The sequence below is a fragment of the Taeniopygia guttata genome, chromosome 1 (genome assembly GCF_048771995.1).
Source record: "Taeniopygia guttata chromosome 1, bTaeGut7.mat, whole genome shotgun sequence".
Classification (NCBI taxonomy): domain Eukaryota; kingdom Metazoa; phylum Chordata; class Aves; order Passeriformes; family Estrildidae; genus Taeniopygia; species Taeniopygia guttata.
The window spans coordinates 28,351,083-28,375,470 of record NC_133024.1 but is presented as its reverse complement, the minus strand read 5'-3'; the positions used below and the strand labels follow the sequence as shown (position 1 = coordinate 28,375,470).

General features: G+C 48.0%; 2 protein-coding genes across 2 annotated transcripts; one reads left to right on the top strand and one right to left on the bottom strand.

Moving 5' to 3' along the window:
* The first annotated feature begins 5,933 nt into the window (after nucleotides 1-5,933).
* On the top strand, nucleotides 5,934-20,205 carry LPCAT3 (lysophosphatidylcholine acyltransferase 3). The gene is given in 14 exon segments (XM_030267338.4): nucleotides 5,934-5,975; nucleotides 5,977-6,130; nucleotides 14,425-14,532; nucleotides 14,639-14,745; nucleotides 14,896-14,989; nucleotides 15,073-15,110; nucleotides 16,160-16,338; nucleotides 16,746-16,854; nucleotides 17,520-17,606; nucleotides 17,894-18,060; nucleotides 18,658-18,805; nucleotides 19,340-19,498; nucleotides 19,607-19,733; nucleotides 19,862-20,205. Coding segments are annotated over 13 exon segments (1,509 nt in total). The 3' UTR covers nucleotides 19,724-19,733; nucleotides 19,862-20,205.
* A 217-nt stretch (nucleotides 20,206-20,422) lies between these two features.
* On the bottom strand, nucleotides 20,423-24,362 carry EMG1 (EMG1 N1-specific pseudouridine methyltransferase). Its single transcript, XM_002196182.5, has 6 exons — nucleotides 24,069-24,362; nucleotides 23,882-23,983; nucleotides 23,447-23,588; nucleotides 23,047-23,105; nucleotides 21,478-21,627; nucleotides 20,423-20,748 (listed from the first exon to the last, which is right to left on the bottom strand). The coding sequence occupies exons 1-6, from the start codon at nucleotides 24,213-24,215 to the stop codon at nucleotides 20,635-20,637; spliced, it is 714 nt and encodes a 237-aa protein (XP_002196218.3). The 5' UTR covers nucleotides 24,216-24,362; the 3' UTR covers nucleotides 20,423-20,634.
* Between the last annotated feature and the right edge of the window lie 26 nt (nucleotides 24,363-24,388).

Genomic DNA, 24,388 nt, shown 5'->3' with positions numbered 1-24,388 from the left:
CAGGCCGTAGGCAAAGTGCATTAGCACAGCCCATCTGAAAGAGTCCTTCATATTGTCAAGGGAGAGAAACACCTCCAGATGAATCATAACTGACTTCATTGTAGGCAGGATAAAGGCTTTGCCTGAAGAACATGCCTAGTCTGTTTTCTTTGTCAAAATGAGAATGGAAAGAGAAAAAAAGCCAGTGTGCCATCTCCCTTCTGATGTCTCTTGGGAGCACAGCTTGATGTTTTGAACTGGAATTTTGGGAAGAGGAAAACAGTGATGAAAGATACACAATAAATCGCAGGCAGATGTTTTCTGTTCTGAGCTGAGCAATGTAAAAACCCTGTCAGTGACTCTTCAAGCCACAAGTGTATTTGAAAATGGGCACAGTGGAAATAAAATGAGTGTGAACTGATATATTATGCGTGTCATTTTATCACAATACATTTTATCATGTATTTTTATATAAATCTGACTCAACTCATCTGTAGCAGTGGTTGACTAATATGTGTATGAATATTCATAATTATTTAGAAATTAATTAAGAAATATGCATTATTAATGAAATAATTTATATTAATTAAGAAAAATATTGCTGAAGATAGTTAAATAAAGAAGTATCTGGTCACATATCTGCATAATGCTAACTGTTTATGCAGAAGACTGGTAATATTGATATATATTTACACTGAATATATGTACAACATTTGATTGCATTTTCTTAAATCTGTATTGTTTTTTCAACTCTTAAGATGAAACAGTCAGGTAATATATTACACCATTTGCTAGAACTATGTCAGATAACAGTTTAAAAGAGGTAAAATAATGTAATTAAGGTTAATAAGTGATGACATTAAATTCACCAATGCAATATAATTCTGCTCAGAGGCACACACATTCTCTTAAATTCTTAAATTACGTGACCACATACTACTTTTCCCAAATTGCATTAGACAACCCTTTTCTTAAAATGACTCAGAGCTGTGTAGCTGTAACCTTTCTGCCAGCGCATTAGTGTTCCAGGTTTCATAAAATTACCATTTAAAACAGGCTTGACTTGCTTGTCTTCTTCCAGGAAACTGGGGAAAAAAAAGTTTTTTCCCAAGTTCTTAAGAAAAGCCACACACATCTCCATCTGGAAACACTGAGTCAGAGCATTTTAAAAAAGGGCATAAACATCAAAAGAGAAAACAACATTAACTAAGTGAACCAAGGGAATATAAGTGGTAGGGAACCAAGGATATACAAGTAAGAAGTAAAATATCCTCAATTTACCAAGACTCTGGCAGTAATTTGCGTGTTTCCCATTCTGCCAATAAGAGAGTTCTGTGGGATTCTGGCACACTGCACTTCCCACCTCCCTCTTGTGACCTAGGCCAGTTTTGTTGCCTGTCATTAAACTGGGAGCCTGTGATAAACCCCAGGAAAACTCAGCAGTGCAGGTGTGTTCTGGCTCAGAACCATTCAATACAATTTGCTGATTTCCACCTCTGCAAATCGTACCAGGGGGATTTTCACCAGAGTCTGTTCACCTCTTTTATTCCCTCCATCACCGAGTCCCATTGCAAAGCTTCCACCATCTCCCAGTAACACCTGGGGCTTGGGAACACTTTGTTCAGTGCACTGTACCACACTGAGATGCCTGCTGATTTCCTTCCCCTACACCCCTGGGCGTTTCATCCATTACAGTAAAATATTCCTAAATATTTGTGCTTTCTTTCACTGAATTATGGATTGGTTTGGGTTGGAGGGAACCTTAAAGGTGATATAGCTCCAACCCCCTTGCTATAGGCAGGGACATCTTCCACGGGACCATGGAGAGGCTCAGAGCCCCATCCAACCTGTCCTTGAACACTCCCAGGGATGGAACATCCACAGCTTCTCTGGGCAACCTGTGCCAGTGCTTCACCATTGTCACAGAAAGAATTTTCTCCTAATATAAATTCTAAACCTACTTTGCTTCGGGTTAAGGCCATTATACCTCGTCCTATCACTACTTGCCCTTGTAAGAAGTCCATTTCCAGCCTGTAGACCCTTGAGGCGCTGGAAGTTGCTATGGTGAGGAAGGACCCTGCTCTTCTTCAGGCTGGTCAACCTCGACTCTCTCAGCCTGGAAACCCCTTGACTGTAAATTGCCGCGGCGCCATTCCCGCGGCAGGAGAACCCGCCGGTTCTCCCGGACTGAAGTCCCGTCTCGCCGCTCCCGGCGGCACCGGGAGGCGGCAGCAGAGACCGGCGGGCCCGGTGGAGTTCCGGCCCCGGGAGTGCTCCGGCCGGCCCCAGAATGGGTGTCGGGGGGTGACTTCCCGGAGCCGCCCTGGGTGACAGCTCCTGGTCCCGGCACGGAGCGTCCGAGCGCACCCGCCGCCACCGGGGCCACGGACTGCGCTCCCCCGCTTCGCCGAGCGGGGCGGGGGGAACGGAGAGAAACGGGGTCTGGCGTCGCACGGAACACGAGAAGACGGCCTCAAACTTGCCAAGGGTTAGGTTGGATGTTAGGAGAAAATTCTTCTCTGAAAGAGTCGGATCGAGCATTGGAACAGACTGCCCAGGGACATGGTGCGATCACCGCCCCTGGGGGTGTTCAGAAAATGTGTAGATGTGGTGGTTAGGGACACGGTTTAGCAGTGGACCTGGCAGTGTTAGGTTAATGGTTGGACTCAATGTTCTTAGAGGCTTTTTCCAGCCCTAATGATTCTCTGATTTATTTGTTCAGTAATCTGCACACTGAAAAGGTGACATGATTTCAAGCATACTATTCCTTTCCTGCCTCCACATCCACCAAATTCCAGTTTCTCTATCTGTCCAGTTTGTCATTCACCCATTCCTGGCTTTTTACCCCCACTGCCTCCGTGGCCACCAATTCCAATTCCATCCTTCTAATGAAAACTTATTTTCATGTCCTTCCCTGCCTGTTATTCCAAGCAGTCTCTCTTCTCCCTCTACACTTCATCTCTTGCTAGTGGTTATTTCTCTCTCCACCCTCTCTGTGCTTTTCCCTTGACATGGTTGTTGACAGAAACAGACTCCTGTCATATTTAATTTTATTCTGGCTCTGGCTTTTCCAGCATCTCCCTCCTCCCCATCAGTGTTCAAGCCAAATCCCACTGCCCAGACAGACACTTTGCCCCAAGTAGCCAGCCCCTCTCGCGTGGCCTATTGATCAGGATAGGCTCCTGTGACTGCCTGGGAGAAGAGGCACTGCCAAGGCAGGGCACAACATTCTTGTCCCAGCTCCTCAGCATACAAGAAATGGTCCTGGAAGGTAAGTTTGGCAGGAGCTCTGGAAGAAGCATCTGAGGTCTTGTGGCTCTTGTGTGTGGGAAAGCTGCATGAGCCACTGGAACAGAAGCAATGGAACTGGACTTGCTGAAGTTTCAGCAGCTGCATTCTCATTGTGTCACATCGAGCTCATGTGAACCTCAAGTTTCACATTAATACCCATGTAATGTTATGAAATTATGGTATATGTAAAGGACAGTAAATCAAGAGTTTTGGCTACAGCCCCTCCCCTCAAGAATAACACTGCCCTGATTATTAAAATAATAATAATACTGCCATAAAAGTAGTGGTGGACTCATCGTGTTCTGACTCTTAAAACCTACTCTCAGAGCTGTGTTCTGACTCCGAGTGACGATCCAGCGTTTAATCTAAACAGGTCAAATATAGCAACATTTCAAACAACTGGAAACAATCTTGCAATGGAAACTGTTAGGCAATCTCACAAACAGATACTGCTTCTGAAACTCTTCTCTGACAGCAGTAAATTAGAGAACTAAGCAGATAAATTCTTGTCAAACATGCCTTGAGCAGGGTCAGACAGCCATCATGCTCACATAGAACTGATTTACTTGGGAAAGTGCCCTAAACACCATAAACACACAACTGAACACAGAAATGAGAGACAGATATGCCATGAAAAGCCACTCCTTGGACTTTGCAAAAAAAAATTGGCAAATTTGTCCACTAGTTAGGGTGGACAAATACCGCAACCTGTTTATAGAGTCTAACCTGATGGAGTCAGCTACCCAGGAGGGTTTTTAAACCCTCGCTATTCATCTTGGCCTGACACCTTGCACCTTACATTGCCTTCAGAGGACTTCTGGAGGAGAAGGCCAGGCTCTCTCCTTCTTCATGCACTTCCTCACTCCCCAGTGCAAGAGAAGCGTGAACCAAATGGAAAGAGCCCAGTGGATAGGTGACTAGAGTTTTGTTATTGAGAAATCTGGATTTGTTTAGCTTGGAAAACAGAAGGACAAGGAGAGGCAAGGTCTTTAGCCTAATCTAAGTAAATGAGGTCTATGTGGCCATGCTGCCAGTCAGTCCCTTTCCCAGTCAGATTTGATAAGAAATGGCATCTAGCAGGTGCTGGTGCTGCTGCCTAAGGGGTGGTGATAAGGAGGACAGACCAGGATAAAGAGGATGATTCAGCACTGGTTCAGGAGCCCAGAAAGGCTGGGAGCTTTCCAACCATGAAAGTGTACAGCAATTAGCCAGACAATGCCCTGAGCAAATAGCTCCAGCTTTGAGTCCTGCTTGTGAGCTGCAGTTTGGATCAGAGAAATCCAGAGGTCTCTTTTCATGAGAACCTTTGTGTTTGTCCCTCAGGTGAATTTGTGACCCAGCAGGAAAATGGTGACACAAACAAGGGAAGAGGATCACATCCATTGCACCCAAAACTTCAGCTGAGGGGAATTTGGTGTGCACACATGGACAGCTGCATGAGGCAACACACCTAAGAGGCAGCTGAGTTATGAGGAGTCTGTGTGGGCTCAGCTGCTGAGTGACTAGAGGGCCACAGAATCCCAGAATTGTTAGGGTTGGAAGGAACTCCTGGTTATCCAGTCCAGCCTTCCTGCCAAGATAGTGTCACTTAGAGCAGGTGACACAAGAATGAATCCACGAAGGTTTTAAACGTCTCCGGAGAGGGAGACTCCACAACCTCCCTGGGCAGCACGTTCAGCAGCACTCTGCCACCCTCAATGTAAAGAAGTTCTTCAGCATGGAAGTGGAACTTCTTGTGGTTTAGTTTATGGCCACTCGTCCTCACCCCGTTGCCGAGCACCACTGACACCGGGCGTGCTGCTGTGGCACACTGAGCCGGGTGTCACTTGTGCAGGGCAAAGCACGGCTGTGCCAGAGTGCCCATATGGGAAGCAGGTCCCTTAGGGCCACGTGTGCCAAGCAGCGGGGACGTGTCCTCCGGGAGCCACTGGGGCACTGGGACTTGGCAGCGCTGGGGAAGCTCCGGCAGCGTCCTGCGCTGAAGCGGAGGCCAAGAGCAGGGACAGGGCTGTGTCCGAGGCCACGGCTGAGGTCAGGGCCAAAGCCAGAGGCAGCAGGCGGGACCGGAGGCGGAGGCAGGGCGAGCCCCGGCCGAGCCCCCTCACCCGGGGGCCGAGCCCCTGGCCGACCCCCGCACCCCGAGGCCGAGCCTCCGCACCCCGGGGCCGAGCCCCTGGCCGACCCCCGCACCCCGAGGCCGAGTCCCGCACCCCGGGGCCGAGCCCCTGGCCGACCCCCGCACCCCGAGGCCGAGTCCCCGCACCCCGGGGCCGAGCCCTGCACCCCGAGGCCGAGTCCCCGCAACCCGAGGCCGACCCCCGCACCCCGGGGCCGAGTCCCCGGCCGAGCCCCCGCGCGCCGCCCCCGCTCCCGCCCTGCCCGCGCGCGCCCCGCGTCCGCGAATAACCCCGGCCCGCCCCGCCGCTCTCCTGTCCCGCCGCAGCCAATCGGGAGCCGCGCCCCGCCCCGCCCTCCGCGCCCCGCCCCGCCGGGCCCCCGGCCCCGCCCCCGGCCGCCGCTCCGCCAATCGCCGTCCGGCGGTGCCGGCCCGCGTCGCCGCCCACCCGCGGGTAACCTTTGCCTTAGTGCGCGCAGGGCCCCGCCCGCCGCTACCGCTGCCCAATCGCAGGCGCGGCGGGGCGGGGCCGGCCGCGCTGCAGCCAATGGGCGCGCAGGGGGCCGCGCGCGGTGCGGGGGCCGCGGTGGCTGGTGCCGCTGCCGGGTTCGGGGCGCGACCGGCCGGCGGGGCGGCCGGTGGGGAAGATGGCGGTGGCGGGGTCCGCCTGGAGCCTGGCGAGGCTGGCTGAGGCCCTGGGCTCGTCGGAGCAGGCGCTGCGCCTCATCCTGTCCATCCTCATGGGTAAGACAGGGCGGGGGGCGACGGGGCTGGCGCCCCGGGCGGGGCTCCGCGCCCGCCGTGCGAACGGGCGACCCCGCTGCCGCCGCCGTGCCGCGCCACGCCGCGCCGCGCCGCGCGCCAGCCCGGGGCCGGGCAGCGCTTCGCCCGCGCTGAGCGGCACCTGTGCCAGCGCCGCCGCGCCAGGCCACGTGTGCGCGCCCGGCCGGCGGGCGAGATCCCGCCGAACCGGCGCCGCCCGGGCAGCCCGCGGAGTGCCCCGCAGCAGCTGCCCGGGGCCAGCCCCCGGCCCGCCCGGTGCGGCGGGGAGCCCGCTCGCTTTCCCCAAGGGAGGTCAGGGTGCGGTCCTGGCAGGCCGCCTGCGGACGCCGGGCAGGGAGGAGCCGGGGTGCCTGTGAAAGACCCCGATTTGGGTCCGTGTCCCGGGCACGGGAACTTTGTTCGCGATTGTCCCGTGGGTGCCCGGTGATGCATGTGCGTCCAGTGCCCCGTGAGCGTGTGTCCGCTCGGGAATGTCCGCGGCCCCGCAGGTGTTGCCCCGTCCGAGTGCAGGGATGTCACTGTCCGGGCACATCACCCCTGTCTGCGGCAGTGGTGGCACTGTGAAGGAGAGGCGTGTCATCAGGGGCACGGCCGGGCAGAGCGAGCAAAACCTTCCGGCTCGCTGCCAGGAGAACTGGGGTGATGTCCTGCGCTCCACCTGCAGCGCGAAGCGTGTTGCAAAACACAGGGTGCTTGCGCTTATGTAAACATGAGATGCTCGAGTTCCTTGCGGAATGGTTAAGGCAGGGCTGGAGTTGTGATGTGGGCTGGTGATTGAGGGGGAGGTTGTAGCTCCCAAAACATTAATTCAACTGTGTGTATACATCCTATCTGTGTAAATCCCTGCAGATGCTCAGGGAAACTTTGGGTTGTGAAAGCATTTGATGGTGTAGTCACCTAGCATAAAGGAAATACAAGCTTTCCTCTGAACCTTGAAAGTATATTTGAAGTGATACAGCCACTACTGTGTCATCTGTCACAATAAAGTTGCTTTGGCTAACTAGAAGTATAATATTTTTAAAGGAAATGCAAGCAAGAAAAACTGTGTCACTTCATAACCATGGTCTGCATCAGACTTATTTCTGCATGATTTAGTTTATGATGTGTGAGATCAAACTGAGCAAAACATTCTTCCTGTGAAGGGTCCATACAGGAAACTGAAAAGGTTATCATGTTGAACTCAACATAGAAGTTTGTTAAACCAAACTTCTATAAAGAAAAATATAAAGTAATAGGAAACACACAGGTCATGCATACAAATCAGCATTAATTAGTCTAGCAGCTCCCCACCTCCGAACGAGAAAAGTCCTGCTTCCCTTTCTCCCACGTCTCTCTCTGGTCCTTTAATTGTGATCTGATTGAATTTACTTGTTTGGCAGCAACCTAAACCAGAAAAAGCAGATAGTTCACTATGAGGTTAGTCACCTGGATCAACCAAGAGACCAGTCTAACGAGTGCTGATGCAGAGAAGGCCCTAGAAATTGTGTGTGGAGGCAGCCACACCAGAGGGATGGCTCAGGATGCACCACGACCGTACTCTCTGAGTTGGCTCTTGCTAGCAGTAAGTTGGGACACGACATCTGGGAGGGTGTTTCCTGCTCAGCGCCTTATGGGTGAACAGCACCAGTTCTTTGAAATGAGCAGCAGATAATTGTTGTCCTAATGATGATAAGAACTGCCTGCTGCAGACAGCAGATTAAGGAAGCGTGAGACTCCTGTGTGCTGTTACAAATGTTCCATGTGCAGTGTCAACATTAAGCCACTGAGATGCCACAGTGTCCCCTCCCGAGGTAGGCCATTATCTGTTTTGCATAGTCTCAATGGATCTTTGGAATTTGTATTAAAATTCTGGGGAGCAGGGTCCAGAAGACTGCTTACATCTCTCCCCTGCATGCCTCAAATGGATAAGCAGCCAAACCAGGAGGCTGGAGCTGCACTTTTCCCTGTCCTTTCTCCCTAGCTCAGTATCTTTTAATTAGTTGCAGGAAAGCATAACTTCAGACAGAAAGGCTTTAGGGTATGCAAAACAGCCTTGCCTGCAGTTTGGCACTCTTGCAGGTCATGTAGGTTGAACCACTCAGGCAGAGGGGACTGACTCCAGCTCTCCTGCTTAATGGATGGGTAAGCACTGGGTGGTAAAGTGTTGTACCTGTACCATTGCTTTAAAAGGAAGGGCCAGACACTACTCCAGAGCAACATGAGAGGAGTGTGCTTTCCTTAGCCCTGCACAAAGGAATGTTCATTTAATTGCAGCTTAGTTTACAATCCTTTTAATCTCATTGGTAATGTAACTAATGCTGATGACCACTTCATAGGATGGTGTGGGGTATAAATGAAAGGCATTTCTAAAAGCTGTAAGTGGCATTAGGACGTTAAGTATGGCTTTTCCTTCACTTCCTCCATTTCAGGTGTTTACATAGATTCAGGAAGAAAACTATTTTTTTTGGCTGCAGCAAATACTGCTGAATTATTTCAGAACAAGGCCATGAAGGTGAAGCATTGTTCCAAAGGTGGACTAAAAAGTTGTTGCTTATTTCTTCCTCTGTGATGCAGTTTCCCATCTACACTGTGCAGTTTTACTGTGACAACAGTTTCTAAGGTTTCACTTTCAGAAGATCACCACAAACCGGTAAAAATAGTCTTCTGAAAAAGAGGAAGAATCACAAATGACTTCTTGACTTCCTACATTCATTTCTGAAGAAAGCTGAATTATTGTTGAAAAAATAGTCTGAATTTACTGTCTTGATTCAGAATAAGTGTTCACTTAGTAATGATCTGAAATAACCAAAAGAGGTAATTTAAAACTGTTGGCATTCTGACATAACTGAAAAAAAATATATAAATACTGGCAAGAATAAGAGAAGGAGAAAGAACATTCAAGAACTAAAACTAGAGTAGTCCTAAAGAGCACCACGTTGTTTCGGTGAACAAGTAACAACACATTGCTCAGCAAATTATAGGGATTTTAGTTACAGTTTTGTATTTAAATCAGAGACAGGTTTATACATGCTGCAATTTTTAAGCAGAGACTACAGCTAGAATAGAGTCCCTTACCTGGATTGTACAAGATGAAAAACTTACTGCAGACTTCCCCCACGTAAAAATTTGCATAGGCAATCTTTGAAGAAAGTAATCAGCAATTTGGCAGCAGTACCAACAGCAGGAATACCTAAAGCACAGTTCTGGACCTTGCCACAATAAAAATTGTGATATGTCAGTACACTAATGTCTGTCAGTCATGTGAGAATGTCTTTGAGAGACGAACTCTAGCTGGCACCCTTCAGTAGGTCCTAGTGTTCCCACTGGACCCTGGAGCTGCTCCAATGGTGTGAAGGAGATAACAGGGTGTCTGTGCTGCTGCTCCTGTCCTCACATGCGAGGGGACAGATTTCTTTCCTGCTGTCACCGCTCAAAGCATAAACCAGGGTACAAGAGGCCTTATGGGCCCTATGCATTTAATACTTTATGTTGCTCGTGTTTCTTGCATGGCTGTACAATCCCAAAGAATTAAAGCTATTTATCTGACCATAATATTACACAGTGCCTTGCAAGCTACCTGCAAAATATGGAGGTTAGCCAACATGCTGTTTACAGCCCTGAGCCAGGAATGACCCTGCTGGTTTGCCCAGATCTGCCAGGAAAAGCACTGGGAAAGTGCTCTTTCATTCCATGGACATAGCAGGGACCTGCAGAAAGTAACACATCCTTACCCAATGGGTGCCAGAAACCTACTGCTTCACTTGTAAGTTGTCCTCTTCTACCTCTCATCAATTTTTTTACATGCTCTGCTTCATGCTTCCTGCATCCTGAAGATTTTTAGGCTCCGTGAAATTCTTCTTGTGGTCATCCAAAGCTGCTAGCTTATCCCAAATCAATCAGCCAAGCAGGATCCTTACTACAAGGGCCCATGAGCAACTGATTCTGATGGGTAAGAGATGGGAAAAGTGTTAAGAGGCAGCAATGTCCTGTCGTAAAACCAACCCTGTCACAGAACACTAATGTGCTGCCTTGTTTAAACTCTGAACTTCAAATACATCTTATTCCTAAAATAATAAAAAATAGACAGAGTTGAGTAATGCTACACACTGCCTGAGTCTACATTAGCAAGAAAAATGGTGCAGTAGGAGCAGACCTATACAGCAGACGTGTCTGTGGGTTTTGAGCATTTGCTTTGGATTTGCCTCTGTCAGCTCATAGACACTTATCACCCATTGACTGGAGTGTGTTTTCAGTTCAGTTTCATGTGAAGAGAGCCCTGTTCACATGCTTTGAGACAGTTCTGTTATGCAAACTAAAGCACCATAAGTGGACTTTAAAGGTAAACTCTTGAGATGAATTAAAATACTCATGTTTATGCACCCAGTGTTAAACAAGGTGTGGCACTTTTGCAGTGTTAGAAACAGAAAAGAATAACTTTGAAGTTAAATTACTAGGTAAGGCTGATATTTTAACACTTTTTTTCCCCTGTTGTCCCATTCCTTTCTGTTTTAGCATTCTTATAAAAAATGGAGACAATTGCCCTGCTGGATGTTAACTAAGGAGGAGTTAAATGTTCAGCAAAAGGGAGAAGAGGAAAAATAGAGGTACTGGCTTGAAGATGAGATAGAGCTAATGCATATAAAAGAGGAAATAAAAGGAGCAGAGATGAAAAGAATGTTTCCGCTGTTCTTATTTGCAGCTTTATCTCTGTAAAAAGAGAGATATCTTAATCACCCAGTCCAAAAGATGGCAAACTTGACAGCACTGTTTTTGCTTGGGCTCAGTAGAACTTTTCTCCTGCCTAATCCACTTTCTTGATGATTTAACTTTTGCTCAATTAGATTGTATCTGTGGACAAGCTGGGCTTTGTGCAGTGGCCCATTACTCTCCCAAATGGCCATGGTCAAGAAGCTGAGCTTGTCCTTTCCTTCCATCTCCGTGGTCCTCTTAACCAGAGGTCATCCTCTTGTTCCCGTGAAGTAATAAAATAAAAATCATCTCAGTTGCTAATTCCATTCTCTAGAAAATGTGTCTAGAGGAAAAACCCAGCTGTGTGCAGGCTGTTTTTCAGCTCCGTGGTGCATAGGGAAGAATAAGTTTGGATCAGAGATTCCCTGCTGTTTTCTCCAGGAGTCTTGCAGCCGCTTTCCCGCCTCGGTCCACTCTGCTTAGGGAGCCATGAAAGAGGAGTTTGGCAGAGTGGGAGCTGCTGGGCAGAGCCTCTTGGCAGCAAGGAGCAGGGACTCTTGTCCTGTTGTTCTGAATGGCAGGAGCAAAGCAGCGCAGCGTTTCCTGCTGCTAGCATATCCAAAGGTGACATCCAGCTTGCCAGAAGGCAACCATAACTCCAAGAGCTGCTGTGCTAATTCAGGCTTCTTCAGGGACATGGTAGTAGGGCAGGAGTACTGGTGTTGTTATCAGCAGAAATGGTTTGTTGTTTAATAGATAGTTTATCAGTGTTCAGAAGGGCAGAGGCCACATCAGAATGACCATTGCTACCCCGAATCCACTGCTGTTTGGGGGTTGAAGTTTGTATCTGCAGCATGCAACTGGCCCAGCTGTAAAACTGAGAAAATTATCCCATGCAGCAAAACAGTAGGTAAACTGCAGTCCAGAGTACTAACAGGTTACTCTAGATATCAGAAGAATTTAGGCTGATGTTGTGACTTTTGAACTGGAACAGCAGCCACGTAGTGCAAGACCAGGCTTTAAGTTTATAGTTTCTAAAAACATGGATGCAGTGTGTATTATTAGTAACTCTCTATTTGCAAGGGTTCATAATTCTTTTTCCTTCAGAGCAGCATTACCCAAACCATGACATGATCTCCTGCGTAGAGCTAAAAAGGAGCACAGCTGACAAATGAGACAGGTCTCAGAAAGAGTAGGAACACTAGTTACATTATAGTATTCAGTCATACTTTAATTATGTCTACAGAAATGGCTAGAGGGGGGAAAATGGTAGAAATTTACTGTTTTGCAAAATATTAGTGTTTATTAAGAGGGTGGGAGACCCTGTAAAAGGAAGGTTTAAAACTATGCATATTGATGAACAGCAGTAAATTGTGCTTTGCCTGTATTTCTGATTTTTCTCCCCTTCACTCAGAAGGGGGAAACATTTTCCCTCAGTAAACCTCAGCTTTTTAACTTTTGATCTTATCTTATAGTAAAACTTCATATTTTTTACCACTTTCCATTTCTCAAAGCCGGTTCTTCCTATGTTTATTTAATTCAGCAGGAAGATTGGCTCATGAACAAAGAATCCCCATTTGTATGTTTCTAAGTAAAAGGCCAGTAGAAAATACTACTTTATTTTTTTAATCATGTGCATTGCTCTAATTCTCTGAGTTACTCCTGTATCCCCAGAGAGCCCGTGTGATGAACTCTCTTTGCCAATTCCCTCTTTCCCCCTCAGCTGGTGTTCAGGGCAGCAGTAGGGGTGGAATGGGACAGAAGTGGGCTGTGTAAAAAGCATGGAAGAGCGGGAAGGGGGAGAGAGGGATGGCTTGGGTAAGGCATTTTGTAGGGGAGCTTGGAGCTGCTGTTTTGGAAGGGAGAACGGGCTGGATGTGCAGGAGGGAGGTTGCCAGGCTCTGGGAGCAGAGAGCCATGGTATGTGGGGCTGGCCAGAAAGCAGCCTGTGGTGAGGAAAGCGTGGGACACAAAAGGAGGAAGGAACAGCAACAAGGAGGCAGGGAAAACCGAAAGAGGGGTGGCAGGAGGCTGAGGAAATGGGGAGCAATAGCTCAGTTTCAGGAGGCAGCAGGTACACATCTGGACGCAGTAGAACATGAGCCCAAAAGGATTTAGAAAAGAGCCCCAAAGTCCCCAACTCCAGGGCTCCCTCCCAAGGGATTTGCGGGGATGGAGAGGACCTTAAAATGGCTCCAGCCTGTTAAAACTGCCAGACATGTATTTCAATAACATGACAGAGTTTCTCATTTCCTCTCACAGTAGTGACTAGACTTGGCCTTGCTTATTGGAAGCCTTCCATCCATCATGCACTTCTTGGCAGAATGTGCATTTCATCACCTTTTATTACTGCTCCATATAAAACATGACCACCTCCTGCTACTACTGCTCTATTAGTGCACGTAGCAGAGCTCCATCCACCCCTCCTGGTTACAGCTAGGATGATAAGTAGTGTGGATGCCAGTATTGTGGTATGTGATGAATTTCCCCTTATTTTGAGCAGGGTAAGAGAACACACAGGCTTGCAAAGTAGAGCAATAAAGTTACAGAAGGCCAGAATTAAAGTGGTTTCTGGTATTCCAGTTCAGCACTTTGTGCACATGGCTTTAGAAACACTAATTGCAACGCTTCCTGTGCCACTGTGTATTAAGACATATTGTATTTACTGTCTGCTACGTGGCAGTGTTTGTTGCATGCTTTGTGAAATTCACCTAGACAACAGAATTTAATTGAATTGAGGTGTTCTGTGTGACACTTCTCACTGTACTACCAGAGTGCTTCACAAATGTTTGCTTCTCACTTGAGCCACAGATGAATAATCTGGAGGCATTCCTAACTTAGACTAGGAGTTACCTCACAGAAAATACAAGGAAAAAACCTTAAGCACTTTTCTTAGCTGCTCCGTATGAAATGCTTCTGACTGATTTTTTTTTTTCCAAAAATACCACATGCGTAGTACCAGTGGATTTCAGCTACAGCTTTGTGTACCCAGTAGTTCACAAATCAGATGCAAATCTGAAGTTGCAGAGTTAGAAAAGCAAGCATATATTATTGGAGGTCACCTGAGGAGCTCTGAAATTAAAGCTGAAATAATTCATTGAGGTGGGAGTGGGACTGGGGTTTTTTGGATGTTGTTATGGTATTAACCATAAAGTTTTTCTCTTCCCCACCCCTTTTTTTTTTTTTTTTTTTTAATCTAGCTTCTTGCCATGTTCATTGTATTTGTCACATAATTTGGAAATGAATCACAGGCTAAAGTGTGATTCATGTATTTCAGCATTATCCATCCATATATTGAATAAGGCCAGAAAATGTAGTCCTGTCATTTTTTGCACTTCAATTTCAGTTTTGCTATAATTATGTTCCTGTTAAAGTATTTTCTTCCGTACAGAGTAATTAATCTGGAGTCTGTCTCCCAAGATGCAAATGTAGTATCAGGAATTAACACCACACCCTGTGTTGATAATGTGTGATGCAAAGTACATGTTCCTAATGACATGTTCAGAAAAGCTATAGTTTGCTTATGACAAATACTTGTCTAAACTTATTTGCAACTCTTCCTTTTTTTTTTTTTTTTTTTCTCTCAGGATATCCTTTTGCCTTGTTCCAGCGCTATTTCCTCTTCCAGAAGGAGACCTACCTCATTCACCTCTACAATGTGTTCACAGGACTCTCAATTGCTTACTTCAATTTTGGTAAGACGAGTTTAGGGAGCGCTGCCTGGCCCAGGGCATGCTGTGATTTGAGAGGACCTATACATGTAATTTCTATTTTTTATCTCTTTCTTTTTCCTGCCCACAGGGACGCAGTTTTTCCATTCCCTACTATGTGTCCTAATCCAGTTCCTGATACTGAGACTAATGGGTCGCACAATCACTGGCGTCATCACCACATTTCTCTTTCAGATGGTAAAACCTCTTTCTTATTCCCTGGGTTTATAGAAGGGAGGCCTCTGTTCAGTTTGGCACTTCAGTAGCAACTGTGGGTGGAAAAGTGGAGGCAGATCAAAACCAGCTGGAGGAATTAGTTTAAATAACCCAAACAATGGTTTCTTTCAGACATACCTTATGGCTGGATATTACTTCACAGCCACAGAGCATTATGACATCAAGTGGACAATGCCACATTGTGTCTTGACACTTAAGTTGATTGGTGAGTGACACCTCTCTTCTCTCTCTTGCACTCTGCGAGCTGTGCCCACCCCAGGGCTTCAAGTCACTGTTTCTCACCTCCAGGTCTGGCCATTGATTACTATGATGGAGGAAAAGATCCGGTGAGTTAGACACCATTTCTCCGTCATTCCATGCTGTCCCAGTGAGCTAGAGATCAGAAAATCAAGTTCAAAGGATGTGAGTTAGCAAGCTGCATTGTTAGGTAAAAACCACAGCTGAGAGGGGAGCCTCTGGGAGTGTTTGAGGGCACTGAATTCTAGACTGGAACAAAATAATTTGGAATAGAGACAGAAGTGGCTAGAGATGGACAGAAGTTGTTCCAGTTATGTCAGAATATTACTCTGCACTCTCCCGAATTCCCCACCATCTCCTTCCCCAAATCCATTGCTTTAGATTCCAAATCCCTGATGCTCTGTGTCTTGTGGGTGGTGTACCTTTAACTTGCAGACAATCAGTACTGGATCTCAGTTCCCATCTGCCTTTCCTTTGATTAGTCTTGCCACGTGCTTGTCAATGGTTGCCCTTTACCATTTGTTAGGACTCTGTTTTTAGCTCAGATGAAACAGAGAAGTTGCACAGCAGTTTGTGGGAGAGGGCTCTATACATGCTACAGTCCCTCAATCCTGCTTCAAGCACCTGCATTCCCCATCTCCTGTCTGAGGCCTGACCAAGTCTGTAGCATCCATGGAATCACTGCTGACTGCAGGAAAATGAGGTCAGGATGAAACTTCCTGAGCTGAAACTTCAAGTATTTAAAAAATATTTTTGCATCAAGATGTAGGAATTGTAGCATGATAAGGTCTTGGGAGAGTACATGAAATTGCAGTCAAGGACTGGAATAGATCAGATACAGTGCTCCTGTTACGCTTACTCTTCTGCCAGGGATGCATGTCAGTGGATTCCTTCCATGTTTGGAGCTTATTTGGGAAGAGACCTGTGCAGCTGGTCTCAACCATTGGATCTTGTTGCTGTTTGGAGGGGGTAGGCATAGAGAGGGCTGGGGAGAGGAATGGACATGGAGTACCAAGTGTAAAGTTCCATGTCCATGGGGAGCAAGAATGGAAACCAGTAAAGAGGCAGGGTGAGGACATAACATAGAGAGCTGGATGAAACTCCTGGGATGATGTTAATGCCACTCCCTTTGGTGCAGGAGTTCCTGACCCCTGAGCAGCAGCGATTTGCTGTTCGGGGTGTTCCTACCTTGCTGGAGGTCTCAGGATTCTCCTATTTCTATGGTGCCTTCATGGTTGGGCCTCAGTTCTCCATGACAGACTATCAGAAACTGGCAAGGGGTGAGATGACTGACGTTCCAGGCCAGAGACCCAATAGGTAATACAAAGCTGCTTGGCTTCTCCCCTTCTTATGATCCTAGAATGCCAAATCCTCCATGTTCCCTGCAGCAGACTGCCTTCTTACCTGGACACAGAAGTACTGTGACCAGAAGTGATTTACGAGACAAGGCAGTCTTTCAAAAGTCGCTCGAAGCTCTGCTTCATGTCCCAGCATTGTTCCAGGGCATGAACATCAACAACCATTTGACATCTTTAGTACAGACTTGGTTCCAGCCTGGTAATGTTTGCATCCCAGCTTCCAAATGGAGGCAGCTGCTGCAGTGGAATGTGGTGACTCCCTATCGCTGTCTCCCCTACCTCCTCCTCTCCACCAGTTTTTAAAACTGTGAGTTTGATGGTCTCTTTCCAAGGCATTTATTTGACCTTTGTCTTTTTCTTTCTCAGTTTCATGCCTGCTCTCAAGCGTCTGAGCCTGGGTCTCTTGTTTCTAGTGACCTACACTTTGTCAAGCCTGTACATCTCTGATGAGTACCTCACCTCAGATGACTATATGGTATGTATTCACTTGACCTAGTGGGGTGTAGAAGAATTCCACTTCTCTGGTGGGCACTGGATCTTCAAGAGTGGAATTATTTTTTAATTGCTTTTTTTATTTTTGCCTCAATTTAAAAATAAGTCAGCAACTAGGGATAAGATTTTCCACAGCTAATTTGGCTTTACCGCCTGTCCTGATGATTCCATCTGATGCAGAATAGGAATGGGAGAACTGAAACAAATGAAAACTTTTACAAATAGATGATTAAATGCTACTGTTGGTTTTGGAAATCTAACATATGTATTTTATGACCTTTTAATGACTTTCCTTTTAACCATTATGTGCAAAGAATTTCACTAGAGTAACTTGTAAGGCTTACCATAATCTTTTACCATAATCTTTGATGTTCTTGGAAAGCTCCTAGCAAATAATTCCTACTGGCAGATTATCACAAGCATTTTGATTATGCTAATCCCAGAGTCTTCCCAAACTCTACCTATTTCAGTACAGCCAAATATTACCAAAGGAAAGAGAATGATGTGGAAGTTTGCAATAAGCCTGGCAGCCCAGTCTGTATGTCTTAACACAGATTAAAACAAAAGACGGTGATGAAATACCTTGTGCCATTATGGCCACTCAACTCCAGGTTTTATTTTTACACTGTTTCACTCTTATCTCTGCAGGAGAAGCCTTTCTGGTTCCGTTGTGGTTACATATTGATCTGGGGAAAAATTATACTCTACAAATACGTAACTTGCTGGCTTGTTACGGTGAGTCTAGATGTCGTTCCAGAAGCAAAAGACAAATGACAAAAGGTCCAAGCCTCTTGGACTTAGCACTAAATGGAAGAAATCCAAATATCTGGAGATCAGTGCAGGTCAGTTCAGCTTGCTTTCAGTTAGCAAAGGCTAGCTAACTAAAAGGCAGTTTTTAATCCATTTGTTCCATCTGTAGCGATGCTCTCAGCACAGTGAGAGTCAGCATTTCCTCAGCTTTGCTTCTCCAGCAAAAATAGGGCAATGTTTTCATCTTATCTTTCTTGTGCATTTTTTGATAGGAAGGTGTCTGCATCCTTGTTGGTCTGGGGTACAATGGGAAAGACAAGAATGGAAAGCCTTTGTGGAATGCCTGTGCCAACATGAAGGTCTGGCTGTATGAGACAACACCTTTGTTCACAGGGACCATTGCTTCTTTCAACATCAACACCAATGCTTGGGTTGCCCGGTGAGCAGGACAAAATTCTCCTTCTATAATGTGTCAGTTCTGTTCTGTCAGCAGAACCAAGACCTTAGGCTAAGCGGGAGCATTAGAGGAAGAATCTTCCAGTTTTCAGTTTGTGCACCTTTTCCCATGTTTTGCTGCTGTGCCCTCAGAAACAGGTTATTGGGGTACTGGGTTAGAGAGATCTACTAATTCACCTGGAAGGGCAGTTCATTAATAAAGGCAAGCGGCTGATGGCAGCAGAGACTAGAATGGGACTACAGCGAACCCCTGGGGCTGCCTGCCTGCTCAGCCAGCCACAGAGCTGCTCTGACAGCTGCTTCCTGCATCATGGCTCTTGGTGCCCCCCACTCCAAACTCAGATGGGTTTTGGTTCAGCATGTCCTGGGACCCACAGCTAAGTTGTACGTAATGACCCCCTTCTCCCCCTTATAGCTGGGATTTCTCTAAGACTCTTTTGGTGTAGGTTTTGCCCTGGTCATGCTGTTCTGCCACCATGGGGCATGCAAAGGCATCAGGTCCCCTAGGCCCTTTATCCCTGACACAACCAGGGGAGCTCAGAGAATAACCTGGAAGCACTTTGTTTCTTTTCTGCTCTAGCTACATCTTCAAGCGCTTGAAGTTCCTGGGCAACAAACTGCTGTCCCAGGCACTGGCCCTGTTCTTCCTGGCCATTTGGCACGGGCTGCACTCTGGCTACCTGGTGTGCTTTCAGATGGAGCTGCTTATAGTCATCGTGGAAAGACAGGTGCGCTGTGTCTGACTTACCAGAACGGGGGGGTCTGTGTTAGCCTCTTCCCCTGAGTCTGGGAAGTGCCACGCTGAAGGCTTTACTTGCACTAAATATGAAAAATAGCGGCTCACTTTGGAATTGGTTTTCAAGCTTGGCAGGTTTTTGATCTCAAGAGTTCAGTAGGTTGCTGACTTCTGCGTGGGCAAACCATAAATATACTGCAGAAGCTGACAGGGAGAGAACTGGAAAACTTGGCATAGGAGCAGAGGGTGGCTGAAGTGCTTGGCAGCTGGAAAGATTGGAGGACAAACACATGAGCTGAATGCCTCTGTTTAATCTCCTAGTACTGACAGAACAATATTCCTTATTAGAATATATTTTCTTAATTAAAACATTGGCCAGGACAGGGTATTTAGCTACATTTTTAGACTAGCTGCTCACTAAAACACGTCTTACACAGCTGGATAGGGAACTTTGGCTCCAGAGCCTGCATATGCAGCCACAGGACACCCAACTGTTAAGAATTATGGGTTTTTTTCTTTAAATTAGGTCATGAACCTTGTTCGGGACAGTCCTCTCCTAAGCACTTTGGCCTCCATCACCATCTTGCGGCCCATCTTCTACGTGCTGCAGCAGACTAACCACTGGATGTTTATGGGTTACTCCCTGGTGCCATTTTGCCTTTTCACCTGGGACAAATGGATGAAGGTATTTAGTAGCTACAAACAGACAACCCCATGTGCTCAACCCTGTTCCCTCCATCCCCTCCCCTGTGTTCTTGGTTGCTGGTCCCCAACCCTGCCTTTCTCTTTACAGGTGTACAGGTCTATTTATTTCTGCGGCCACGTGTTGTTCTTCACCTTACTGCTGGTGTTGCCTTACATTCGCAGATTAATTGTGCCACGAAAAGAAAAGCTAAAAAGAGCAGAATAACAGCCAAAAGGTAAGGCTGTATGAGATAGAGACCAAGAGATAAAGTGGGGCAGCAATGCTGCAGCCCAAGGTGAAAGGCAAGGTGACAGGTAAACATCAAATCAACCGAAGCAAATATAGGGCTGCTCTGTTTTTCAGATTGTACCACCTGTGCATTCGTAGGAGTTGATTTAACACTCCGGAAGCAAAGCATCACCTGCCACGTTTGCTGTGTTGAAGTATGACTATTTTTCAACGCAAGGAGGGGGAAGGAGAAAGCACAGGGTCAGAGACCCGAAAGGAGGGGATCCGAGCAAGCCTCCTTGAGACCCTCCACCTTCTGTCTGTTGCCTTATCTCTGCCGCCCCGCGGCCGGCACTCGTCTCTCCGCTGACACCGGATGATTGTACCACACCCACGGCAGGTGCTGCGTTGGATTGGAGCCACCTTCTGACTTTTCTACGTTTGTCATCTAAGATAAAAATTGCTCCTGGTCTTTTTAACATCAGCTTCAGCTCCTTTCCTCTTGGGTGCCTCGGTGTGGGAGTGTGAACTGTCACATGCCACCGAGCAAGGCGATTCTACAGGACCGAGTGACACCAGGGTGAGCAGGGCACAGCTAAGAATTCCAGCTCTGTGACAAATTTGGGCCAAGTCCCTGCTATAAGGGGATCCAGCCTGCCCACATATGAAAAGTGAGAAAGTAAAATTCACAAGCGCTTTTTACTCAAAAAAGGTACCTTTAATAGGAGGAAAAAAGGTCAACAGGGCAGTCCATTTAAAGTCTCATTGCTTCAGAAGCTACAAGGATGAAGTTGAAGTGTTTTCCAGGAGCCCAAAGCTGCACCAGGTCCACATCCAAGTTAAAGAGCCCTTCTAGAATGTGAAGTCACTGTATACAAGTCCATCATGACAGCAGTAGCAGCAGAAGCTCATACTACTCCCCACACTTCCTCAAAGGCAGTAGTAATTTTAGCACATGTCAGGGCAGCAGAAAGGGGATAGTTGCTGATGGAAACCATCTTTTCTGTATAGTCAACACTGACCTGGAGAAGAGGGAGGAGAGAAAAAAAAAAAAAAAACAAGTTGCAAAAAGTTTTCACTGAGCCTCATCTCCATTAGTACAAGAAAGACAAGGAGCCATTGGAGAGGGCCCAGCAGAGGCTAGACAGATTATTGGGACATGGAACCATCTCTTATGAGAAGAGACTGCAGGGCCTGCTTTGTCTAGGGAAGGGAAGACTGAGAGGGGATCTCATTAATGTAAATATCTCAAGGGTGGGTGCCAAGAGATGGTGCCAGACTCTTTCCTCTGGTGCCCAGCTACAGTGCAAGGAGCAGTGGCCATAAACTAAAATACAAGAAGTTTCACCAAAAAAGATGAGGGTGGCAGAGCACTGAACATGGTGCCCAGGGAGGTTGTGGAGTCTCCCTCTCTGGAGACATTCAAAAGCTACCTGGACGTGTTTCTGTGTCACCTGCTCCAGGTGACCCTGCAGGGACTTGGATTGGATGATCTACAGAGATCCCTTCCAACCCTAAGAACTGCAGAGGCACAGTATTTCCTCAGCAGGGAAACTGCCAGCCTCCACTAATGCCCTCCCTTTGGGAGGGAGAACAGTCCCAGGTGTTGCAGTTTTGGGCCTTTTATTGATAAGCATACAGGGGGAAATGGGGGAGGGGAAACCAAGCCAAGAAAAGGGCAGATAAAACCTCCATAAAACTCAGAACAAGAAACCTTTTCACAACCTCAGATAAGGGATACACACACTTACCGAGCCGTGGGCAAAAGCTCCCACCACAATGACAACTGGCTCTGCTGCAGGAACCAGCTCCCGCAGATCTGACACCTGTGACACTGCAAAAGAGGTGCCAATCTTCATACAGCCCACGGGCAGATGGTCACTGACTGGGTTTTTTATCACCTACAGAAAGCAGAAAATGAATAGTGGTGTAGAGGTAACAGACCCTCTTGACACATAGCTAGATCCATTGTTTGCTAAAAGCAACAGACAAACAAAAAATTCATCAGCTGGTTGTAGGCTGCATCGGGAGCTCAAGACTGGTGCATCTCGAGCAGTCCATCCTCATTGTCCTTGGTGTTTACAAAATACCACGGTGGTGTCATTCCACAATTCAACATCACAGACTGCCCTTGCCCAAAACTCAAACACCCTTGAGGTACACATCCTGTTTCCCTGTCCCCCTGACTACCCACCAAGTACAGCCAGGTCCTTGAGCAAAAACAATCCCAGATGGGTGGAGATATACCCAAGGTACAGGTGATGTTCAGGTAGATGAGTCTTAGCTGTGGGGAGCAGTAGAACGAGTAGCAGAGCTCCCCATGACCAGAAGTGCAATTCCTGAATAATCCAAAATTGAAAAAGTCCACAAGACCTTCTCCCAAGTGACAGTAGGCAATATGGAATAGCCAGGGGAAGCTGAGGCACAGTACTGCTCCCAGGAAGAGCATCCCAAACACCACCTTCTCCTGCAAAGAAGCCATGAAGTACTCCTTGGGCAGCAGGGTGAGGATCCCCAGGCACAGGGACAGAACAATCCCCAGCAGGTGTGTCCAGATGTTGCCAGTCTCAGTGTGTACCTGGAAGATGCTCCTGAAACAGGCACAGAGGGATGGCATGGAGGACCTGTAGTCCCCTATAGGCAATTCTGTCTCATCTTGGCTGGCAAGCAGGCTGCTGCTGGGATTTAGAACCACTCTCCTTCTTTGGGGAATCCAGATTTTCCAGAAGAAACTTACAAAACATGTTTAAGTCATGTTTAGTTCTTCTTTGCTTCTGGGAGTCTTGCTGACCTGTGTTCTTGGGTAGGGGCACTGGCTAGGGCAGAGCCTTCTCTGCCAAGATGCCATCACCATCACCTTCCTCAGGCTGCTGCTCTTCTGGCATTTCCAGCCACAGGGGTGGTTCTTCATCCCAGGAATCCAATATCCGATAAATCCTTTGTCCCTGTGGTTTATCCAGTCTTTCCCTCCATGACTGCAGAAGCCATTCAAGTTAATTACATCTTCATTTCCACCTCTCTCTGCCTTTTTGAAAGCTGTACCTGGGAAGTGTCAATGCCCAGGCTCACATGAGGAACAGATCCCTCAGCTCCAAAGACTGGTGTGTTTGGGGTTTCCTTCCTGCAGCAGCAGCTCCTAGCCAGGCAGCATGTGGGGGAGCCCCCCTGAAACCAGGGCCCCCAGCAAGGATGGGACGGGATAGAATAGCAACCACACCCACAACAAGGACTCACAACCAAAAAAAAACACCTTCCCGAATCCCTCCTACATTCCATTACAATGTTGCCACATTTGCTGTGAACAGTTACAGAATATTTACCTTCAGCAGTTTCTGAGGCCCATCAGCTGCTCTAACACTGAGCTTATGCAACAGCTGAACTGGCAAAGAGAAAACAAAACAAATCACGTAAGCTGTGTGGTGATTTGGTGGATGAATCCCATGCTTTGACTGACCTGAGGTACACAAAAAGTCCACCTTTAGAGTTCCTATCCCAGTCTGAAAGAATTTATTTTGCTGACAGCACAGCCTCCTGCAGGCACTCCCCACTATGCTAAGGAGCACACAGCTGGGGTATGCATCCTGGAACATTCCAGAAAGATGCTCTCACTTCTGTGCTCTTGTAAAGTCCGTGCCAGTTTTTCACTTTACCCAAAGTTTCCCCAGTCCTGACCACCTCCCTGCATTATTCTGTAGCTGGTGTAGAGTTTGAATTGCTTACCCATTAGCCCACAGAATCGATCAAAAGTTCTTGGGATTCTGGTTTGGGGATTGACTTCAATGAGAACATTCTTCTTGGTGTGGATATAAACCTGCAGGAGCCCAGCCCGATTCAGGGGGCTGTCCATAAGCATCAGGAGACTCTGAAAGTGAAAAGCACACGGTAGTGGAAATAGAAAGGCACAAGAGAGAGAATTTTAGAGGAAATTGACGGTTAGCCCCCGCAAATACAGACGGGACCGATGTTGAGGCTGAAAGCTCATCTCATTATGGGATGGGACAGTGTAATGCTAAGAAATCAAGCCCACACCCAAACCCAGACTCAGCTCAAAGCCCACCAGCACAGCGGGGGAGCCCAAACTCGGCCCCGGGCTCCAGGGGCACCGGCGGACGCCCGGACCCGAGGGGCGATGGCCCCGAGCAGCCCAGCGGGTACCTGGTGCGTGATGTCGGGCCGCACCTCCCCGGGGTCCCGGCCGTTCCGCAGCAGCAGCGCCTTATGCTTGTCGCAGTTGAGCAGCTCGAACGTCTTCCCCACCTACGGCCAAAGCACGGACGGGTGAGCGGCGAGCGAGGCCATCCCGGGCACGGCCGGACCCGCCCCGATCTCCCGCCGCCCGCACCTTCACGGTCTCCAGGCTCGCCCCCTCCAGCACGACGAGGAGCCGGCGCTGCTCGCGGAGCCGCTTGGCGCCCAGCGAGCGCCCTTCATCCTCCCCCTCCTCCTCCTCCGGCGGCGCGGCCCCACGTGCCCGCCTGGGCGCCGCCATTTTGTCACGCGGCCCCGCCGGCCCCGCCCCGGCCCCGCCCTTCCCGCCGCGGCCACCCAAGATGGCGCCGGGGCGCGCCCTCGATCTGGCTCCGGCCGGACCCGCTTCCGGAGCGCCTCGGCCGCCGCGCCGGAAGGCGAGTGCTGGGGGCGGGAAGGGGCAGCGGGGGGAGC